Raw genomic sequence first — 23,256 nt, forward strand, 5'->3', positions numbered from 1 at the left:
TCTGTATTGTTTATTTAAGAGTAACAAGTTCGATCCTTTTCACTAACTGACATGAAAACATTTTTCTTTTGAAAATGACCATTATACATTTATTTTTTTAATAAAAAAACAACCCCCGCTCATCCTCTCTTCCTCATAAACCAACGACTTCCCAACCCATGCGGCTCACCACTCGTCTCCCACGTCCTCACCTTGTCGTGGACTTATTTTATAGTGCAATATCTAAATTAAGACAAGAAAGTTCCAAACTGAAATTATTCATTATAAAACCGGACCACTCGCTACTCACAAGTATAATACTCGAGGAAAATATCACATTGCATGACAGATATTGGGGTCATAAAGAATATTATCAGCAACGCGTTTTGAATAATATATTAAAAAAATCGAACCCTCAATATAAACTTATCATTATCCGTGTAATTTTCATTCCTTTCAAACTCCGACGACATCTTATGTATAAACACTCATATTTTAGACAACATATAAGAGAATCATTTTATGTTTCATTATGGATGTTTAAAGTAAAGGTTTTAAAGAAGACAATAACAATATTTATAATAGATATCATAGGATTATAGGCTTTTCCTTTTGTACTTTAGATAATGCAAAATGCCTCTCATGGAAGCAATGCATCTATCCAACCCCTTTTTGACTCCCACAAAGTGAAAGTGACACACACACACACACACTCACACTCACTCTAATCTATAAACCAACCATCAAACACCACACAAACAACCTAAGCAACAACAATGGGGAAATCAATCAAATCATTGTACTCTCTCTTCATTTTAGGACTATGCATGTTCCTATGTTTCTTCACTTCAAGTAATCCTTGCATACTTTAATCTCTTCAAACACAATCTTTATCTATACATACTGATATCACTGAGAGAAAAGTCGGTCGTTTTCGTCGGAAATGCATAGGAAATGGCATTCGCGACAAGTTTCCGACAAAACAGATTTCTCCGGAAACTGTAATGGGAAACTGACGATATTTTCCTATACATTTCCGACAAACGAGTTGAGCAGAGCCCACGCTCAACTAGGCGAGCTCGTTTAAGTTACAAAAGATCGAGCTCAAACTCAACTCGTTTCGAGCAATATTTTTCAAGCTCGAGTTCAGCTCGTTCATTATTTATTAATTAACTTTCATACATTTCAGTTTTTTTATGTATATTGTAACTATAATTTTTATGTATTTTCAGTTTTATATTTCATATAAAAAATGATATCTTATTTAGTTATTTTTAGCATATTTTTATATACAATAACTATTATGTAATATATATTTAATATACAAAATAAAAATTATATAATAACTAGCTCACAAGCCAGCTCGAGAAAAATAAGTGAAGCTAGGGTCAAGCTCGGGCTCGAGCTCGTTTGGGCTTGGCTCGGTTTGAAATTTTGACGAGCTGATCTCGAGTAACTTACAGGGTATTTTCCTGCATATATCAACCCTTGTTCTGTTTTACTCTTCTTAACCTAACCATCAACTGCAGATGGGGTGCAGCTGATCCTAGTCAACAACTGCAGGGAAACCATATGGCCCGGTTTACAAGGCGGCGCGGGCCACCCAAGCCCGAAAGATGGCGGTTTTCGATTGGGTAGTGCTGAGGAAGTAGTCATTGATGTAAAAGATAAATGGTCAGGGAGAATATGGGCTAGGCAAGATTGCTCTTTCAATGAGAATGGTAAGGGCCAGTGTGTCACCGGTGGTTGCGCCGATCAGTTACATTGCCGAGGCAGTGGCGGTGAACCGCCAGCCACCGTGGTGGAAATGACACTCGGGTCTTCGAGTTCGCCCTTGCATTTCTATGATGTGAGCTTGGTGGATGGGTTTAACATTCCGGTCGCAATGGCGCCAGTTGGTGGCGGTGTAGGGTGCGGTCATGCTGCGTGTGAGGTCGATTTAAACGTGTGTTGTCCGTCGGCGCTCGAGGTGAAGGTCGGAGGGCGGGTGGTCGGGTGTAAAAGCGCGTGTTTGGCGATGATGTCGCCTAAATATTGTTGTACGGGGGCGTATGCGAACCCAAACACGTGTAAACCAACACTCTTTGCGCATCTTTTCAAGGCGATATGCCCGAAAGCGTATAGTTACGCTTTCGACGACTCTTCGAGTCTCAATAAGTGTCGGGCTTCGCGATATGTCATCACATTTTGCCCTCCTAAATGATCATTATGAATGGTGGTTGAAAGATTGTTAGCTTGCTGATAATATTTGCTAGTTAGTGTTTCTAGTTCTACCTCATGTAATATAATGTGGTGTTTAATTATTGCATTTTAATTTTGTACCATTTCTTTGTTATTTTCAGGATCCTAAACTTTAACCTATTAGAATGTAGTTTGTCACAGGAGTTAATTGCCAAAATCGTCCCTGAGGTTTGGGCAGGTTTGCCATTTTCGTCCAAAATGACACTTTTATACCAAATTGCCCCCAACGTTTGTAACTTTTTACCATTTTCATCCAAACCACTAATTTAGTTTATTTTTTCTGTTAAGTTGATGATATTTGGATGAAACTGGCAAATATAAAACCACAGGGACGATTTTGGCAATTTACTCAAACTTTTTTAAATTTCTTTTATTTAATTAATTTTGTTACATGTATAATAAAAAAGAATATACATCCAATTTTTATATGAAAAAAATAATAGCTTTGTCACATAATTTTTATAAATTTTCATCCAACCACTAATTAAATTAATTTTTCTATTAATGCGAAGGATGTTTATAAACTAAGATAGAAATTAATTTCTAATTTTTATATAGATCAGTTTTATAAAAATAAAATTTACTTAAACCTCTAAATTTTATAAAACTAAAATGCTGGTGACCTTTTTGAAAAAGTGAAATAAAAAAATCTTATCATATGTACCAAGTTTGTAATTTTATCTTCTACTTTTTTTAAATTCGCTCCTAAGGAAAAACAGAAGCCAGTGCCCCCCCCCCCCCCTCCCCTCCCCCTATCAAACAACGTATCGTTACCAAACCTTAAAATTACCCACCAGACTGTAATTATAATGCTATGAACCAAAAGTTTCTTTACTCAAGCCACTCAGAATAAGTATTAGTTAGTTACCCTCATAATCTTAATTAAATAAATATTTTATTTCTACCAACATATTTCCTAGGTGCTCAACACATTTAAAAAATATGTAACGTTTTACAATTTTTTTCTATCTCTACAACTGATAAATACTAAAAGTTGTAATCGATTGTTATGTGTTGCACACCAATGACATTTTCTCTTTATAAAACTGATTTATATAAAGAAGCTGTAAATTAATTTCTGTTTTAATTTATAAAATTTAAAACATCTTTCACCTTAACAGAAAAAATAAACTAAGGTAGTGATTTAGATGAAAATTTATAAAAATTATGTGACAAAACTATTAATTTTTTTTCTAAAAACTCCATGTATATTCTTTTTTATTATATATGTAACAAAAATAATTAAATAAAAGAAATTAAAAAGGGTATAAGTAAATTGCCAAAATCGTCCCTGTGGTTTTATATTTGCCAGTTTCATCTAAATATCCTCAACTTAATAGAAAAATAAACTAAGTTAGTGGTTTGGATGAAAATGGTAAAAAGTTACAAACGTTGGGGGCAATTTGGTACCAAAAGTGTCATTTTGGATGAAAATGGCAAACGTGCCCAAACCTCAGGGACGATTTTGGCAATTAACTCTTGTTACAGAGTTCTGGATAATTTGTTTGAGACTTGTTGAAGTAATTATTGTCTGGTCGGATCTTAGAGTCCAGTGGCGAAGCTTGAGATTTCCGACCGGGGTCGAAAACGTGTATACCGAAATTTTCTATAAAACCGGGGGGTCAAAAACGTATATACCCAAAAATTTCTATACGAAAACTACCTACTCTCCACTACTAAGCGAAAAGTTAGGGGGGTCGGTCGCCCCCTCCCGCCCCCACAAAGCTACGCCCTTGTTAGAGTCCTATAAGTTGGATCTAACATTTTACGAGCCTTATAGTAACATGAGATAACCCGTTATCAGTAATGATTCCATTAAAAGGCTACATCTGAATCAGTCATAAGTAGAGTGTGTTCAGTCCACTTAAAAGGCACTTCTTAAAGGCTCATTAAGCCTCTTAACAAGTAAATTTTAAAAACATGTCGACCAATTCAGATGTTACATCTTAATCGGTCAGCCCTATCAATGGCTCAGCACAAGGTTGCCAAACAACCCCTTTAATAACTTATTGATTAATGTTAGAAGACAAGAAAATGTTGGTATTAAGCCTGGTAACAGAACAGGTAACAAATTTGAGTTGAGATAGTTTGATTTTAATGAACAAATTCTACAAAAGGGGTCATCAAACTACTCTCCCCGCGATAATCCAGGGGTCAAACTATAAGAATGCGAAAAATGTTAGATACCCTTGTTTATAATTAGAAAAATAAATTAACCGGGTCTCTTCAATCGACCTCCCTTAAGTTCCGCCCGCCATGAACACAAGTTGAGAAACACACAAAAACAAAATTTTTGGTAAATCTGAACCACAAAAGTCAAAGTCAAGACTATTTTGGAACATTAAATCTAGTTGAAATATTGGATTGAAGTCAAACAGAAAACAGAAAAAAAAAAAAAAAAAGATTAAAAAGAAAAGAATGGCAGTTCCATATTTGTATCATAATAAGTTTGCAGTGCATGTATTTAATCATGAGAGAGAGAGAGAGAGAGAGAATTTATAAGTTGTTTGATGAGATCATCACTTTCTCATGCATTCATGGGTGTGTCTTCTGCTGCTTGTGTACCATCTATACAAACACCAAATAATTAGCTACCAATCAACCAAAGTTGGTCCCAAATGTAAGAAAAAAAAACATGAAATTTGGGCCCCCATTGTGGATAATATTTTAGGGTTATATTTTATCTCTAACGGGTCAACTGGGTGAAAAAAATCGATGGCACGTAACAAAACGAAAGGGTTGAAAGTTGCTGAAAGTGTGTTTGTAATGCATACAATCTTCAGCATCGTTATAAATTTTTTTTGAGTAAATTGCCATTTTAGTCCCTGAGTTTTTGTCCAAATTGTTATTTTAGTCCAAATAGTTTTTTTTCTCCTCTGGGTCCCTGACTTTTCGTTTTTCTTGCCATTTTGATCACATTGCCTAACTTAGTCTAAAAACCAGGTTATAATCAGGGGTATTTTTGGCATTAAATTATTATGAGGTTTATAAATTATGTTGTAAACTACCTCTGGTTACCACTACACAACAGTTATGCCAAAAATACCCCTGGTTATAACCAACTTTTTAGACTGAGTTAGGCAATGTGATCAAAATGGTAAGAAAATGGAAAAGCCAGGGACCCAGAGGAGAAAAAAAAACTATTTGGACTAAAATGGCAATTTGGACCAAACCTCAGGGACTAAAATGGCAATTTACTCTTTTTTTTTTAATTGTAATCATAGTTAATGCCTTACCTTTTTACAAAAATTATACTTTTAAAAATGGACAGAAAAGTGTTTTAGAGTGAATCTGCCCGACCCATTTCATCCTGCACTACGAATAATAACATTTTGACCCATTACTTAACCCGCTAGACCAACCACGAATAAAAACTTGTTTCTACGAAATAGTTATTATTTAATATTTATTAATAAATAATTGCAAGACTTTCTAAATTTCGGATAATCCATGCATATAGTTTCCGAATATTTTCATCATATAAATTTATTATCACAAAATAGATTAGTGTTAGTGATTTAGGTCGACAAGATTCAAGTTCATTCTCGATATTTGATTATAACTCTGGAATGATTTTGAACTTTTTTGTAGAAGGGTCAAATGATGCAAGTCAAAATTTAGCATACGTACCATCTCCATCTGCTGGCGCACAAGGTGATTTCCTATATCGCGTTTGCTGTTGAGTTGGCTGGATGGTAAAACAGCAAAATAAATAAACAAGAAACTTACCATCAAGACAGTCATTTGATAAAAGAAAATTAAATACTTCACAAACTCAAAGATGATACATACATAATGCATACAGGTAATTGATCCATAATCAAGTTTTTAGAATTTTTTGGATTTTTTAGAAATTTTTTGATTTTTTAGAATTTTTTTAGTTTTTTATTTTTTAGAATTTAGAATTTTTTTTTTTATTTTTATGATTTTTTTTTTATTTTTTGGATTTTTTAAAATTTTTTTGATTTTTTAGAATTGGATCAAAATGGGAATTGAAAAGATTTAAAATGAAAATCCCCAAAATACCCCTGGTTAAAAATGGGGTTTTTGGATGGAGTTAGGGTATGTGATCAAAATGGCAACAAAAGGGAAAAGTCAGGGACCCAGAGGTGAAAAAAAAAACTATTTGGACTAAAATGGCAAATTTGGACAAACCTTAGGGACTAAAATGGCAATTAACTCTTTTTTTTACTTTCAATTGCACCCGTATACTTTAAATAGCTTGCATTCGTTAATTATACCGATTGTCGGTATTGTACTTTCGGAGATTTTCCTTTCAGTTGGTATACGAGTGTCGATATTGTATCGATACCATCACGAACTGAACCAACACCGACTGGATTCCTACCGCAACGCGCGGGGGAAATTTACTAGTTTCCTTACAAACGCGTAAAATTCAAAATTAGCTTAAAAGGAAACATGTCGAAAGTCTCCAAAAATGTATCTGGTAATCGTATTCGACATAATGACAGTTCATAAGAAAAAATATAATAAAAGGTATTACCGTGTATTACGGGTCAACCGGACCCAACCAGTACAAACGTACCCGCTTTGACTCTTTACCGAACCCACCCATTTAATAAAGTCGAAGTACCAGTGATAAGAAAAATAAAGATATTACAAACAGACAGGAATTTACGTGGTTTGTAAACAGGACTTCAGAAGGTACAAAGGAATAACTAAAATTTACAGTTCAAAAAAAATTGGCAATAAATCAAGGGGAATTGGCCTGTAATAATCCCACCTAGACCTTATTGGCCATTAATAATCCCACCTCAGAATATTCCCCCCATCAGTCCCACCTTTCACCTATTTTTCCTACAATGGTCCACCGTTAAAAAAACTTAACGGAGTTAAGCTTTTTTCCAAATTACAAACAGATTTTTTAGGGCTTTTGATCAGAACGATGATACGAGTCCATTGATCTAAAACTTACTTCGAAATGGTGCTCCAAGTGACTTGATTTTGGTTAATTGGAAATTTAAACACCCGAATTGAAGCGTCGTTTTCATCGTTTGGAGCACCGTTTCGAGGCAAGTTTTACATCAATGGACTCGTATCGTCGCTCTGATCAAAAGCCCTAAAAAATCTGTTTGTAATTTGGAAAAAAGCTTAACTTCGTTAAGTTTTTTTAACGGGGGACCATTGTAGGAAAAATAAGTTAAAAGGTGGGACTGGTGGGGGGAATATTCTGAGGTGGGATTATTAATGGCCAATAAGGTCTAGGTGGAATTATTACAGACCAATTTCCCATAATAGCATAGAAATATATCAGTTCAAGGAACATAAAGCAATTTGCAATAACGCGTCAAGATTCGCTTACTTGCAGTTTAGGCCGAAGCGCCTCAAGAGGTCCTTTAGGCTTCTCTACACCTTGCTGTCAACGGTAACATTATGTTTTTAGGTCAACCAATATACAAATGTTTAATACCATCAAACTTCTAAGGTTTACCTTTCCAAGAGCCCAGTCGGCTGAATCAAAATAAGCCCGTTCATGATCCTAACATCAAATTTAACATCTTTTATAAGACCAACAATACCTAAATTTGCATTAAAGCCTATAATCTAAAAGTAGCTCGTGAATGGTTTTAACTTTTAAGAATCTTACCTTAGAAATAAGTGGTGGCTTTTTTGGCACGATACCTCCGTACTTCTTCTTAATGACTTCCTCCTAACAAGGCACAATGTAACAAAAGCAGTGGTTATTAAATTTTATACATTACAACCAAACATAGTTGTTAAAAGCCATCGCCTCTTGCGTCAAGGCACATTTTTTCAGGCAAGGCGAGGTATTTGCGCCTTACGTCAAGGCAATTGCGCTTTAACTCTCCATGTGATGGTTCAGGCGCAAATTCCGGCGAGATTCCTAGATTATGGAAAGTTTACTTTTATCCAGTGTTGTACTCGGTCCTCGGAACCCCTCCGAGGCGACTTCCTCCTAGGCGGACTCAATTAGTCGGCCTCAGTCAAACTCGGTCAAACTCGGTCAAACTCGGCGCCTAGCCGGAAAGAGTCGGCCTAGTCGGTCTAGGCGGTCAACGTGGTTTGTTGACTTTTAATTAGTCAAAATCGGCCTACTCGGCCTTGTACTCGGACTACTCGACCTTGTACTCGGACTACTCGACCTTGTACTCAGACTAGTCGGACTTGTATTCAGAATATTTGAACTTTAAACATGTTTCATTTTAAATTATACTCAGTTGACATGAATTATGCTTATTTTAACATATATATAATATATAACAATTAATTTTCTTTATAGTTACCATGTCCGCGTACTCCCCGAGTACTCCGATTACTCCCAACTCCCCAGTCGGCCGACTAGGGACCGCCTAGCGACTTTTACAACACTGCTTTTATCTAACTAAAACTACTTTTCTACACTAATACGCTAACATTTTAGAACTTTCGGTACTAAATAGATGATATTAAATATTATATCATATCTTTTTTTTTTCTCAGGCCCTCGCATTTTTTGCACCTTACGCCTAGGCCCCAGGTGAGACCTATGCGCCTTGAGTGCGCCTAGCGCCTTTAATAACTATGCAACCAAAGGATAGTAGCATTTGTAATATTCAAAATAAAAAAAAAATAAAAAAAAAAACGAAAGGATACCTCCTGTTGTGATGAAACCTTAGATGACTCGTCCATTTCTCTTGACGCTACAAGTGTACACAAGCTGCAATAAGAAAACACATGTTTCCCATCAATGAATTATTAGGGAGTAATTAATGATATAAAACATGGTGTTTATGGATAAGTATTCAACTACTTATAACCGTATGCTTTATATCACCTACCGGCATTAAACGAGATCATTTCATCTACTTTAACAAGTTTAATATCCAAACACACGAGCATATCATGCTACCATCTAACTTAACATAAATATAAGTTCCAAAAATACGTTTAACAACTCGAACTTCTTATGGTAACCGTGAGACCGTTACCAGTAAACTCACGGACCCCACCAAACAGATCACGGCAGGTGACCTTCAAAGGGTTAAACGCGAAAAAAAAAAAAAAAAAAAAAAAAAAAAAAAAAAAAAAAAAAAACAGTAGAAGCTGGATTGTGACTCCGCGTTTACCTCTACGACCCCTTGTAGGGTTTAACAACTAAAATTCACATAACCTAAATTTTAAAATTACACCAAAACCATTGTAATATCATTTTACCTTAATCCATACAACAACATTCATTACAACTCATAAACATCATCATCATCATCATACTCAGTAAATCCCACCAATAGCAAAGCTAAGGTAGGGTCTGAGGAGGGTAAGATGTAGACAGTCTTACCTCTACCCCATAGGATAGAGAGCCTGTTTCCAGTAAGACCCCCGGCTCGATTGTAGTTTTGCATCAGGCCTTGGACATAAGGCACATAACACTTAGCAATCGGGAAAAAGACCGATTGGTGCATGCACCCCCTTGTCTTTCGGCTATCAACACCACTACATGATGCATGATTAACCGCCCATCGCTTTTAACGTTATTTTCACGAAATTAGTAAAATAACGTTAAAATTAGTGCAATTTCACTTTTGCCCCCTAAGCGACTACACATATATACATTATATGTGCACACCGCAAGCGGGGCGTCTCATTACAACTCATAAACATAACCACCAAACCATTACACCCCAAACAGGCGAACTCATGCCCATGAGCTTTAGCTAGCTCAACTGACATCGGAAGGGAAGTGAAGATTTGGGTCAAAGGTCACTGTCTCAAGTTCGAACCAATCCCAACCGGATTTTACCCTAGTAGGCCTTCGGGCGGGGGGTTTTCCACGGAACTGGAGATTGTGGGCTTGGGCTACCAAGCGTTATCAGCGATTGCGGGCATATGGGGTCGCCTTTTGCCATTGGATTACCCCAGATAGCCAGGCTTTTATTCGTTGGTCGTAAAAAAAAAAGAAAAAAAACATGCGAACTCATCCCAAAACATTAGTCTAGTGGGCCCAGAAGCCCATTTAATCTACAATCCCCACCATTGGTTACCCATACAACCGATAAACTCCCGTACCTTGCAACGGTTTCAGTCCATAACACAAACATAAATATCAACCAACTAACATTCACTATTAACAAAACTATCCATAACCCAACTACAATTCACCATAAACAAACCAATTTCAAATATATAAACACAAAATCATTCAATCCGATCCACAAATTCGATTAATCATCAAAGAAAACACAAAAAAAGAACAAATAATCCCAAAACACGCTAATTTCACATCAAAGATTCACATAACGAAATTTACACCGATAATTTGTGAACAACAAATACGATTAACGATCTAATAATAATCAAACATGAATTCAACAAAATTCGAGGTGAATTAAACGAATTATTACCGATGAAAAAAGGGTTTTTCGCGATTAGCGTCAATGGAGGGAATTGGAAGGAATATTGAAGAAGATTTGGGGCCAATTGGAAACTAATCGTTTCATTTAATGTTATGAGTTTTGACCATTTTATTCAACACGTTTTTCTTCTTTTCATAAAACGTGTTTTTGGATTTTAATAATTTTGGGGAGATGGGATATACTTGTTTCTGTCGGTTTTGAGTGAATTATGTCAAATGTTTTAAAACTAGTTCTCATTATCTACGTTAATGTTTCGGTTACTTTTACATACTACTTATAACACGATCTCAAAAAAAATTACATCGAGTCAACCAATTAAAACAAAACACTACCATACTTTTGCTAAAAAAACTGAAACGATGGAAAAACTACAACTTGATACGAATAAAAATTACATCGAGCCAACAAATTAAAACAAAACACTACCATAGTTTTGTCAAAAAAAAAAAAAAACATTAAAACGAATTTTACATTGGGGGCAAAATCGTAATTTGATAGGATAAAAACAATGGGAAAAATATAAATTTGAGCTCAGGGCAAAATCAGAATTTGGCTAGGAGAAGAAAAAAACAAAATCAATAGTAAACTGTAAATTTAAACGGGGTAAAATCATAATTTGGCTGGACTAATGGGGTTATGCCCCGCCCACATTGCCAGGCGCTAGACCGAATATTTCTCAACCGGTTAAAACAAAACACTATCATAGTTTTGCTAAAAAAAAAGACACCCTAGAACAATGGCAAGACAATAATTTTAAACTAGAGTAAAGTTGTTATTTGTCAGGACCAATGAGTGAGTGCTAGACAGTTGTTTGGCACGAATATAAATTACATGGAGACAACCAATTAAAACAAACACAACCATAATAATGGCAAAATTGTAATTTTGAACTGGGGTAAAATCATAATTTTAAACTGGGGATAAATTCGTTATTTGGTAAAAGCCAAAACGTTGGCAAAATTGTAATTTTGAGCTTGTGGCAGAATTGTAATTTTTAACAAAGGGCAAAATCATATTTTTCTAAACAGGGGGCGAAATCAAAATTTTGAATAGAGTAAAATCGTAATTTTTCTGGACCAATGTAGGAGTGTCAGACAGCTTTCTGGCACTATTCCCCTCCATGGGGTATGTATATATACACAATTGGAGATAGTATGATGGAAACCGTTGATGATTGTCTCGTTTTTGTGGGTCAGTGGTTTTTTAGAGCGGGATGGTGAATTGTATACAATGTTTTGAAAAAACTGGTTGGTTAAACCGGATGCCGAAAGCTTGCTCTGCATGAATTATATCAGTAAACTGAGGGGACGACAAAGAAGTTGTAACACCGGTAAATTGGGTTATACCAGTTTAAACCGGTATCCCAGTACCGAGCCAAATTTAGACTTTTTATGGCGCAAAAATGTGACGGATTACTTTCTTAGTAAAACTTAGCTCCCACAATCCACATCGATCTAACTTCATCCATAATCCACATCGATCCTTGGGTTATTTTTTTCATTATGTATCAACTTTCAGAATATTTTTTTATTATGAAATGATATAGTTTTGGATTATTTTTTGAGTTAAAACTGTATTTTATGGATTTATAGAGTTAATTAGTCAACTCGATTGAATTATTTCTGATCATAACCTAGTATGATTTAAAAACCAGTTTTTAAAACATTGGTTGTATAACATTCTAACTTTATGATGTAATATATTTGGGTATTTTTAATTTTCAAATATTTAATTTCTATTTAAATTGTGTTGCGAATTCTTGGACTGGAAAATCATAAAGTCAAAATCATCATAAAATTGAAATTTTTGATTTTTGTGTGTTCAAAGTTTGAATTGAACCCATGTTATTTGACTATTTATGTTTGAGGATCATGAATCTCTAGATAAGTGAAGATTGGAGATATGGGTCATCTCACTTTTGAAACACGTAAAACATAAATTTTGTTGAAGGTGTTTTCAAATTGCGTTATAAAAATTAATCATTGATTAAAACCGATTAAAGTTACTATTGTAAATTGTTTAACAAACATTTGTTCTCATGAAAACAAGTGTTTACATTTGCCCAAATTCTCACAAGTGTATTTCAACCTTCAAACTTGTATAGGAGGTGATTAAACTCATTTTGGTAAATTTTTTTAAACGAACGAAGTGATTTTGTTGCCCGTTACTATAACATGTATAGAAGTCTCTAACTATATAGTTTGTTGGTTTGAATAAACGTATAAGCTTAGTTTGATGTTTAGCATACTAGTTCTTTACCAATGATCTCTTGGCCTAGTGGTCAAGGGGGGAGGTTAGAAGTTTTGTTTCTCTTAGAGGTCCTCTGTTCAAATAGACAAAGGGGGTTTTAATACTAACTTGACGATGCTAACATACTAACTACTAATCCGGTTAGCGACATCTTAACCGTACGCCGTTCAAAAAAAAGCATACTAGTTCTTTAAATTTGTATATTAAAGATATTATAGCTTGCAATACCTCAACTGTGAGGACTTGCTTTATTAAAGCTAAACTTGGTAAACATTTAACATGTTTATGTGATGACTTGCTTTCCAAACCTATATGGCGATATTTTAATCTACATAACTTAAAGGCTTGGCGTCGTGATAAAGGATGCATATTGATGATTCTCATTTGAATGACTTCATACTCTTATGCTATTTAGGAAGATTGAAATGTATTAGAAGGAATATATATGGTAGTATAGTATCACTTGAGTTGGTAGGTTGTCCAATTACTTCATTGTACACAAACATTTTTCAAATGTTAGATTAAGATCATGCGGTGTGGGCGTGGAAAACCGATGTTGTTGCCTCTTCATGTTGTGTACACCAACCCATCAACGGCGTGGTGACGGAGACGGGAGGTTTTCCACCGGCATGGAAGGAAATGGGGTGGCGACGTGGCGTTAATTGATTGGCTTGTGATTCTACTTATTGCCCCCAACGGCTAGTAAAAATAATTTTCAAAAAAAAAAATACTCCCCTTTATATATTTTCTAAACCATTTTCTTCCATTTTTTACCTTCAAAATTTCTCAACTTTCATCTTATTTCTCACAAAACTCTTCAAAATGCCGGTTATTCGATGGACCGAAGAAGGGGCCATCCGAATCGTGGACGCACTTTGTTCACATTTTTGGATGATTCGTACTGATAGTTCAAGATTTGAGATGGTTGTCAAAGTTGTGGACAACGATGATGGTGAGCTCAACAAAGACGACGTCATCCAAGTTGCCCTCGTCGAGTACAATACCATTCACGATCGTGACTTCAAACACTTCCCAGCGTGGCAACTAATAAGATTATTTGTTTACGTGTGTTTAGGTTAACGTTTAATATTCGTTATGTTATAGAGTTTTTTTAAAGTTATGTAATTTGTTTTTTTTAAATGTTTTTAATTTTTAAATTATATAATGTTTTATTATTAATGTTATTTGTTTTAATGTTTTAATTTTGAATAATAACTTTAATAATAAAAAATTGGTACCACGTGTCGAATAAAGCCACTCTTTTCACGCCCCGTCTCACTCCTTTCGTTTTTGCACCACGCTACTTTTCTGACGCATGCTGATATGGCTTCCACATGTGTGTGTGTGGAAAAGAAAAAAAAACATATATGCAAGAGATGTATTGGATAAAAATGGCAAAAACAAAAGATAAATGCAAAGTGACGAGAATACCCCTAACTAAACTTGCACATAGATTAGGCAGTTTTCTTGGGTCGACTGCTAAAACACTAGAAGCAGTATGTTGGGATTGAACCCTGCCAAAGGAACAGATAATAAAAGCCAAAACTGGATCAGGGCAGTGGATCCAGAATAAGCAGATATTTTGAATGCAAGTCTCTCCCCTTGAAAGTGGTTTCAACATCTGCTGACCTCCTATCTGCTGATCATGCAAACTGCTGACCTACAACTGCTGAGCAAAGTCAAGGACTGTTGAAGAATTAAAGCTCTGCTGCTCAATCTACTGCCTTGGTTCAAGCACTGCTGATCATGACAAGTACTGCTGGGTTCACAGCAGTGGAAGGATGCAGCAGTTGTTTTATTTGTTTATGTAATACAATGTAATATCAGTAGTTAGCTTAAGCAGTGTTTGTATAGGTCAGTTGTTAAGAGTTTGTTAGGAGGTTAGATGTCACTTTCATGGTGACGTCAGCTTAGATGCTCAGTAGTTTGCTAGTGCCTATAAATAGAACAGTACTTTGTACTGTTCTGTTTAGCTCTTCACCATCTTCTTCCTGCACGAACAAATACTGAGCTCAGGCTGAGGGGGAGTTTGCGAATCATACATGCATTGTAATCAAAGTTTGAAATAAATTTAATCATTTGATTCTGTGTTGAAAATGTATGATTGAAAGCATTTCTTTTGTTTGATTGTGAAAAGTTTGCTTCCATTTAATTTCCGCTGCACTACTTTTTCATTGTTCATCTAAATTCAAACACAAATCACAATCAATCCAAACTTAGATCCTAACAATTGGTATCAGAGCTTGGACAGTCAAATTTGATTTAACAATCATTTTGACATAAATAGTTCAGCTTACAATCGTTGATACTGATAGTTTGTTCGTTTCGTTGAAAAACAGAGCAAGGTTTAATCACCATTAAAGTTGATTAATCAGTGCCTGTAAAACAACCAGGATGACGTCACAATCACAAGATGATAAGAATAACATCGGTTCTCTTTTCAAACCACCCATGCTTAAACGTAATGAGTACAACATCTGGGAGAGAAGGATGGGTCATATCATTGCTCAACAGAATACTGGATGTTGGAGGTCTGTTGTTTTTGGTCCCCATGTTCCTATGGTGCCAAGTGCTGAGGATGCAAAGAAGTTCGTTCCAAAACCAACGGAAAACTATACTGAACTGATTTTCAAAAGTTCGAACTCGATGCCAAAGCATTTAGCATCATAGCTTCAGCATTACCCAACGAAATCTATGCTGTGCTGTTACATTGTAACAGTGCCAAAGAGTTGTGGGATGCATTGAAGGAACAATTTGGGGGAACGGAAGAGGTTATTGAAAACAACAGGGAAATTCTGAATCAGCAGTATGAAACATTTTGTCACATCAAAGGGGAGTCTCTAACCCAACAATTTGAGCGTTTCAGCTGTCTCATCAGTGAACTAAGGCTTGTTAAAGTTACATTTCCAAATGCAACTCAAAATAGCAGGTTCCTTAGATCATTGCCCGAAAAATGGGACACAATTGCATTTGTCACCAGGAATTCAGCTGAGTTCAAAGATCTGACCCTGACCCAACTCCATGGTAGACTCCTGACCTATGAAAGGGAGTTAAACTAGAAAAGGAAGTTGCAAGAGTCTGGTAAAGTTGCTGATGACTATTCATTTGGCAGCACAGCTCTGTTTGGTCAAGAAGTGTTACACCCCAAACCATAAAGAAATTAACTAGCTTAATATATGGAAAAATTTTTGGAAATTTCGGCATGACCCATTCGTACTAAACCACTATTACCTGTTTTACTCAAACAACCACCAACATTTAACATTTTTCGACAAAATCAACGACGGACAAGGTTTATAATCAACACGACAAGACTACAATTACTAAGTTCTAACCCTACAACAAGGACATCGACTTACTACATAAGTTTTAATACATTTAACCAAAACTTTAACCCATATCAAATTAACTTGTAACGGAAGCGTAAGGCGGACATGAATCAAGTGTGCACGTTTCAAACCGTCCAATCGCCTAAGTCGAGGTTTTACCTACATTAAACATCAAACTTTAAAAAGTTAGTAAAGATACTTATTTTACCCGCAATACTAACATTGTAATTGCAATGATTTATATACTTTCATTTCTCATACGCATTCGATTACACATTTAAGTGGGTATGGCATACAACCTCATAAAGAGATTCAAGCATATCGCATACGACCCGATAACATCGGGTTAATTGCTTTCAACTTAAAAATCTTTCGTTCTATCCGTATAACGGATTGAACCTCATGCATACAACTTTGCTTACACGACCACCCGTTCTAGACGGATGGTCTCATATCCTTATCCGACCTAGTTACAAGAACCGGTCGACTTGCATAACTTAGCATAATCTTTCGTTAGCATAAACAAATCCGCAAGGGATTTACTATTCATTTATTAGCACCGAAATCACTATAACATAGTATAATCATTATAACAAGGGTTGTTCGATATAATTACTAACGAATAAAAGTAAACTTTCGTATGAAACGGAACATACCTCGGTCTTGTGATCCTTCCGATTTCTTGGAATTTGAACCTTCTTCTTTTACGCCTATATCAACACATTCGTTCGTTCTTTTAGTACCCAAGATTTCGTTCCATTATTTTCTAAATTACACATAGTTGTTCATTCAAGCATTTCATCAAACACGTGGCGGGTTTCGCATTTTTGGGACATTTACCCATCTTACTAACATATATTTCTAGGCTAGTTACTCTAATCATTCAACAACAAACAATAGAGTTTTACTCTATATCAGTTTATCTAATGATTTTACATCCTAGATAGGGTTATTCTTCACACACACACACACATGTAACAATACTTGATCATTCTAACCCTAGTAGCTTTTTATCAATTTGGGTCTTGGCTATTAACAACAAAATTGATAGTAATCAAACATGATTCTGACCTATATCATAATCTTAACTCAATTTCATATATTTCATATCATGCAAATCAGATTTCATCAAGACCCTTTTTCCTACAATTTTGCTAAATCATAAAATTGAACTTACCACTTCGAAGAACAGATGTAGGAGCTTAAAATTCGTTGTTTATGCTTTCGATTTTCATAAAATTTCACTTGGTTCTTGTGGATTTTGATAAACTAGGGTTTTATCCCTTCTTGCTCCCCTCTGTTGATCGACCAGAACCCCACACACGTACTGTGTGTGGGTGTTTGACACAACTTGATTTTAGTAACTCAACTTTTGGGCATTTGCATCTTTAGTCCCTCAATTTCAAATACTTATTTAATTTAGATACTACCCCCTTTTATTTCTACATTTATCCTAAGTGAATTAATATTTTTGGGGTGTTACAAGAAGAATCTGGTTGCAGCAGTAAGGCTTAGAGTTATGATCATTTTATTAACATAACTGCTGGTGCTAATTTTAACAACTCTGATTCTCACTCTGCAAATTATGCTTTCACTGCAAACAATGAAAACCAGATGTCAGATAACTTGTGCTTTGAACTCAATGATTTGCAACATTTTGATCCCACTGACTTAGAAGAGATGGACATTTTGCATCAATTGGCTATGCTTAGTGTTAGAACAAGCAAATTCTACAAAAGAACAGGGAGAAAATTCTCAGGGCTTCATGGGAATTTAAGGGTGGGGTTCGATAAGTCAAAAATCAAGTGTTACAAGTGTAATAGGCTAGGTCATTTTGCTAGGGAATGTAGGAGTCAAACCACTGGTCCCATAATTACTCATCCTAGCTCAACCCCTAGACCACAACAACAAAACACTGTGCACTATACCCAATATGCCCCTGCAGCACATGTTAACACTGCTCATTATGCTGCAACCCCTGTGCCTGTGCATTATGTTCAAACCACTGTTCCACAAATTCAGTATGTTCAGGCCCCTGTTCCTCAGGCACAGGTGCAACCTGTTGCACCTCAACAAACTGCTCCAACAGTGGCTCAACCAGATCAGCAAAGCTTCTTCACATAAGGCTTTGTTGATTGGAGCAGCATGCTTGATGAACTTGGTGATGAAAATTTTGCTCTCTATGCTTCTAATGATACTTTTGATGATGAATTTTGTTTGATGGCATTAAAGTCAATACCAGAAGGGGTAGAACCTGAAGGTGAACAGCTAAGTGCTGAAACAGTGGATGAAGTTGTTGAAGCAGTGGTTACTGCAGTTGCTGGTGAACTACTGCTGGGAGAAAATTCAGAAACCCTGATTGAACCACTGTCTGACCCTTGGTCCAAAGATGACAAAAAGAAAGAAGAATTGAAAAAAGTTGGTGAGGGAAAAGGAAGAGCTGATGAAGAAGATGATCATCAATGTGATTGTGCCATGATGGCTGCTGCTAAGGTATCACCTCAAGTTCTTGAAAAACTATGTTCAGACAATTGTATTATTGCATTTGCTAACATTAAAGAGGTGAATGAAAACCTTAGGGATAAAGTCTTGTCTGATGAGGTCAAATTTGAAAAGTCATTAAAAGAACTTAGAAACAAATTGGCTGAAAAAGATAAAGAGATAAAGAGATCAGCAGTCTCAAAGAAGAGCAGAGCATAACCAAAACTCAACTCCAAACTATGGTAGAAAAATACCAAGTTTGCAAAAAGGAGTTAGAGTCTACCCAGATCACCTGTGAAAGATGGGTAGAATCCTGTAAAGGGTATGAGGTTATGCTTGAAAAACAGCTTAAAAGCAATGTTAAGTTTGATATAGGTCATAGAAAGTATGATGAACTTGTAAGCATTGTTGAAAAACAAGTTGATTCATCTGAAATAATACCAACCAACAAAAATGGCCAAGAAGTTAAAATAACTGACAAACTTGGTAACAAAATTACTCTGGAAAGATCTGTGGGATCTTCAACTTTTGAAGAGATTGAGAAATTCCAATTTAAACCCACATGGTCTGATGAGTGTGACATCCTGGAAAATTTCAAACCAATGGATTTCACAACCATTGATGGTGTAAAAGCTCCAAAAGCAAAGGTCATTCCTATCAAAGATATCCCAACAGAGGTTCAAAACTCTGTTGCTAAGGAATCTGAGAAAAGGAAGAAAAGAAAAAAGATCAAAAACCTGTTTTGTGATTTTTGTGAAAAGAGAAATCATCTAACAAAAGACTGTTTTCATCTAAAAGCATATGATCTAAACAAAACAAGTGTCATTGTTCCTGCTGAATGCTGCACCATCTGTGGTAAAGATAACCACAAAACTCAAGAATGTGTGTATCTCAAGAACTTTGATATAAAAAAGAATGAATACACTGCAAAAACATCCTTGAGCTCATCAACATCATCTGTCAAGTTCACCAAGAAACAACCACTGCCTATCCCTATCCAAACTGCTGTCACAAAACAGCTGAACCAAACATCTGTCCAAAGAGATGTACAGGTGACTGATGCACCCCCTGCCAATCAATTCAGAAAAGGCAAGGAAAAAGTATCATACCAAAAGATTCCACACGTTTATGAGACCTACAAAAGACCCCCTAAACCAAGAGTGAACAGGCATCCTTTTGGTTATCAACAGGTGATTGGCCAAGACCCCCAACAATGGTTAGAGAAAAACATTCCCAAAAATGTTCAAACCTCTGTGCTAACCACTGTCCATGCATCTGCCACCATCCCAGACACTGTTGAGACCCCATCCAAAGCCTTATTGGCTTTGGAGACCTTAATGAACTAATCCTTTTACTTCATGTGCAGGGAGCTTCTGCATGCTTAGATAGTCTTTGGTATGTAGATAGTGGAGGCTCCAGGCACATGACAGGATGTAAAGCCCTACTCAAAGATTTCAAAATCCATGGAGGGGGTGATATATCCTTTGGAATAATAGTAAAGGGAAAGTACTGGGGTCTGGTACAGTTCAGTCTGGAAATGTAAAATTTGAAAATGTCAATCTAATAGACAATCTGAAATTCAATCTCCTGAGTGTCTCACAAATAAGTGACAAGGGGTATGGGACATTCTTCACAAAGGAGTGTTGTAAGATTGTTGGACCAGAAATGGTTGAAAAGATTGAAGCAATAATAAAATCAGGAAAAACAAAACTTGTTGCTCAAAGAAGTGGCAATGTTTATGTTGTTGATATGTCAAAAGAGTGTCCCAGAACTGATGCCTGTCTGTTCTCAGCTGCCTTTAACAAAGAGACAGAGTTATGGCACAAAAGACTGGGGCACACAAATCTCAAGACAATCAATGAAATTTCAAAAAAATGGCTTAGTGAGAGGTTTACCACAAAAAATGTTTTCATGTCCTGAGCATTGTGTTTCCTGTTTAAAAGGAAAACAGCATAAAAGCTCTTTCAAGCCCATTGAAGAGTCCAAAACAACCCAGTGTTTGCAAATGCTGCACATGGATTTGTTTGGCCCAGTGCAAGTCATGAGTCTCAAAAAGAAGAAATATTGTTTGGTTATTGTTGATGACTTCTCTAGGTTTACATGGACCTTCTTTTTACACTCAAAAGATGAGACTGCAGGCATTTTGCAAGACTTTGTGACACAGGTTGAAAAGAAATTTGACCTTCCAGTGAAAGTCTTCAGAAGTGACAATGGCACAGAATTCAAAAATAAAGAGTTGGATGCCTTCTGTGTGAAGAAAGGGATCGTAAGGCAGTACATCATCCCTAGAACACCAGAGCAAAATGGGGTTGTTGAAAGGAAGAACAGAACATTGATTGAGGCTGCCAGAACCATGCTTGCAGATTCAGGTTTGCCATTAACTTTTTGGGCAGAGGCAGTAAACACTGCTTGCTATGTCCAAAACAGAGTTTTAATCAACCCCAGGCACAAAAAGACTGCTTATGAAATTCTGTATAAAATAAAGCCATTAATCTCATATTTCAAAGTTTTTGGTTGCCCATGTTTCATTCTAAACTTAAAAGATTCTATCTCAAAGTTTGCAGCCAAAATTGATATGGGATACCACCTGGGATACTCAACCACTACTAAGGCCTACAAAGTGTTCAACACACGGACCAAAGCAGTGGAAGAGACTTTGAATGTAAAGTTCAATGAACTTTCATCAATGAAAATCCCTGCAAATCCTGCAGAATTGTTTGATCTTGAAAAATTCACTTTTGAAAATACTGCTGTCAAGACTAACAGTGCAGGTCCATCAGAAGATTCATCACCAGACTATGGGTATGAAATCATCATTCCTCAACAAAAGTCTGCCATAATGGGAAGAGCAGCAAATGTTCAAAACAGCTGTCAAAGCTCAACCACTGCTACCTCAACAGTTGTTGACCAAAGTAGCCCATTAACCACTGCTTCCACATCATCAAACACTGCTGACAAAAGTCCTCAAACAGTGAATCAAAGTCAGCAGGTGTCCACATCTTTACCCCCTATGCCACCACCTTTTGAAGCCACTGCTGGGTCATCAAAGTCCCCAACAGTGGTTAGCTCAGATGATACACATCTGCAGCCCTCACCACTCAATGCCATTGTTCCATACCAAGGAGAGCTCATCTTCTTGAAATCTCATCCACCAGATCAAATTATTAGCAACATTAATGAAGGGGTGCTCACAAGAAGTTAATTCCAAAACATTTGTCTTTTTGTTGGTTTTCTATCACTCCATCAGCCAGTCAAGTACCAAGAGGCACTAAAAGACAACAGCTGGGTAGAAGTCATGGAAGAGGAGCTCCAACAATTCAGAAGACAACAAGTATGGGAGCTTGTACCACTGCCAGAGAATGTAAGTCCTATTGGCACAAAGTGGGTCTTCAAAAACAAAACTGATGAAAGGGGTATTGTTGTCAAGAATAAAGCCAGGCTTGTGGTTCAAGGTTACAGACAAGAAGAGGGCATTGACTATGATGAAACATTTGCCCCTGTAGCAAGACTTGAAGCTATCAGACTCTTTATGGCCTTTGCTGTCAACCACAACATCAAGGTGTATTAAATGGATATCAAATGTGCATTCCTCTATGGTAAGATTCAAGAGAAGGTTTATGTTTGTCAACCTCCAGGTTTTGAGGATCCATTTAATCCAGATCATGTCTACAAGCTTAATAAAGCTTTGTATGGCTTGAAGCAAGCACCAAGGGCCTGGTATGAAACTCTGTCCACCTTTTTACTTTCCATTGGTTTCACCAGAGGCAGGATTGAGAAAACACTGTTTTTAAAATAGAGAGGGAAGGATTTGATGATTGTCCAAATTTATGTGGATGACATCATTTTTGGAAGCACATGAAATAAAATGTGTGAAGAGTTCAGGCAACTCATGACAACTGAGTTTGAAATGAGTGTAATGGGTGAACTCCAGTGCTTTCTTGGTCTCCAAGTAAAGCAGCTGCAAAATGGTACTTTCATCCATCTAGGCAAATATGCCAAAGAACTTTTAATGAAATTTGATATGGATGATTGTAAGTCATGTAGTACACCCATTGCAACCAATAAATTGGTCATGTCTGAAGAAAATGATGATTTGGTTGATCAGACCTTATATAGAAGCATGATTGGGTCTTTATTGTACCTAACTGCATCTAGACCAGATATCATGTTTGAAAACATGTGTCTGTGCAAGATCCCAATCAGCCCCCAGAAAGTCAAACCTTATTGTTGTAAAAAGGATATTCAGATACCTCAAAGGTGCTCCCACACTTGGTATCTGGTATCCAGCTGATGGTAAAATTGAGCTTTCAGGTTTCTCAGATATGACTTTGCTGGATGTGACAAGACAAGGAAGTCCACTTCATGAGGGTGCCAATTCCTAGGAAATTGCTTAGTGTCTTGGCAAAGCAAAAAGCAAGCAGCTGTTTCCACATCCACTGCTGAGGCAGAATATATAGCTGCTGCAAGCTGTACAGCCCAACTGCTCTGGCTTCAAAATCAGTTGCTGGATTTTGGTATCATTGCCTTGAAAACACCACTTATGTTGGACAGTCAGGCAGCAGAAAATATCATCAAAAATCCAGTTTCTCATTCAACCACCA

At 36.3% G+C, this 23,256-nt stretch overlaps 2 protein-coding genes and 1 long non-coding RNA gene across 3 annotated transcripts; 1 reads left to right on the forward strand and 2 right to left on the reverse strand.

Moving 5' to 3' along the window:
• The first annotated feature begins 676 nt into the window (after nt 1-676).
• LOC110898854 (thaumatin-like protein) lies at nt 677-2,340 on the forward strand. Its single transcript, XM_022145701.2, has 2 exons — nt 677-831; nt 1,509-2,340. Exons 1-2 carry the CDS (start codon nt 756-758, stop codon nt 2,180-2,182), a joined length of 750 nt encoding a protein of 249 aa, XP_022001393.1. The 5' UTR covers nt 677-755; the 3' UTR covers nt 2,183-2,340.
• Nucleotides 2,341-4,523: 2,183 nt separating this feature from the next.
• LOC110898853 lies at nt 4,524-10,739 on the reverse strand. The gene is made up of 7 exons (XM_022145700.2): nt 10,584-10,739; nt 8,836-8,899; nt 7,829-7,891; nt 7,673-7,720; nt 7,544-7,597; nt 5,851-5,908; nt 4,524-4,788 (listed from the first exon to the last, which is right to left on the reverse strand). Exons 2-7 carry the CDS (start codon nt 8,869-8,871, stop codon nt 4,748-4,750), a joined length of 300 nt encoding a protein of 99 aa, XP_022001392.1. The 5' UTR covers nt 8,872-8,899; nt 10,584-10,739; the 3' UTR covers nt 4,524-4,747.
• Nucleotides 10,740-16,103: 5,364 nt separating this feature from the next.
• Nucleotides 16,104-17,477, reverse strand: LOC110903062. The gene is made up of 3 exons (XR_002571635.2): nt 17,352-17,477; nt 16,831-16,884; nt 16,104-16,333 (listed from the first exon to the last, which is right to left on the reverse strand). It is a non-coding gene; the product is annotated as an uncharacterized LOC110903062 (long non-coding RNA).
• Nucleotides 17,478-23,256: the final 5,779 nt, after the last annotated feature.

Source organism: Helianthus annuus, chromosome 13, assembly GCF_002127325.2.
Source record: "Helianthus annuus cultivar XRQ/B chromosome 13, HanXRQr2.0-SUNRISE, whole genome shotgun sequence".
Lineage (NCBI taxonomy): Eukaryota > Viridiplantae > Streptophyta > Magnoliopsida > Asterales > Asteraceae > Helianthus > Helianthus annuus.

Excerpts from the sequence above, each read along its gene's own strand:
- LOC110898853 (XM_022145700.2), bottom strand. The coding sequence starts at position 8,871 with ATGGACGAGTCATCTAAGGTTTCATCACAACAGGAG. Across the intron at positions 7,892-8,835 it reads AGGTTTCATCACAACAGGAG|GAGGAAGTCATTAAGAAGAA; the intron begins GTATCCTTTCGT and ends GTGCCTTGTTAG. Across the intron at positions 5,909-7,543 it reads CGCTTCGGCCTAAACTGCAA|CCAACTCAACAGCAAACGCG; the intron begins GTAAGCGAATCT and ends TTTACCATCCAG.
- LOC110898854 (XM_022145701.2), top strand. The coding sequence starts at position 756 with ATGGGGAAATCAATCAAATCATTGTACTCTCTCTTCATTTTAGGACTA. Across the intron at positions 832-1,508 it reads CCTATGTTTCTTCACTTCAA|ATGGGGTGCAGCTGATCCTA; the intron begins GTAATCCTTGCA and ends CATCAACTGCAG.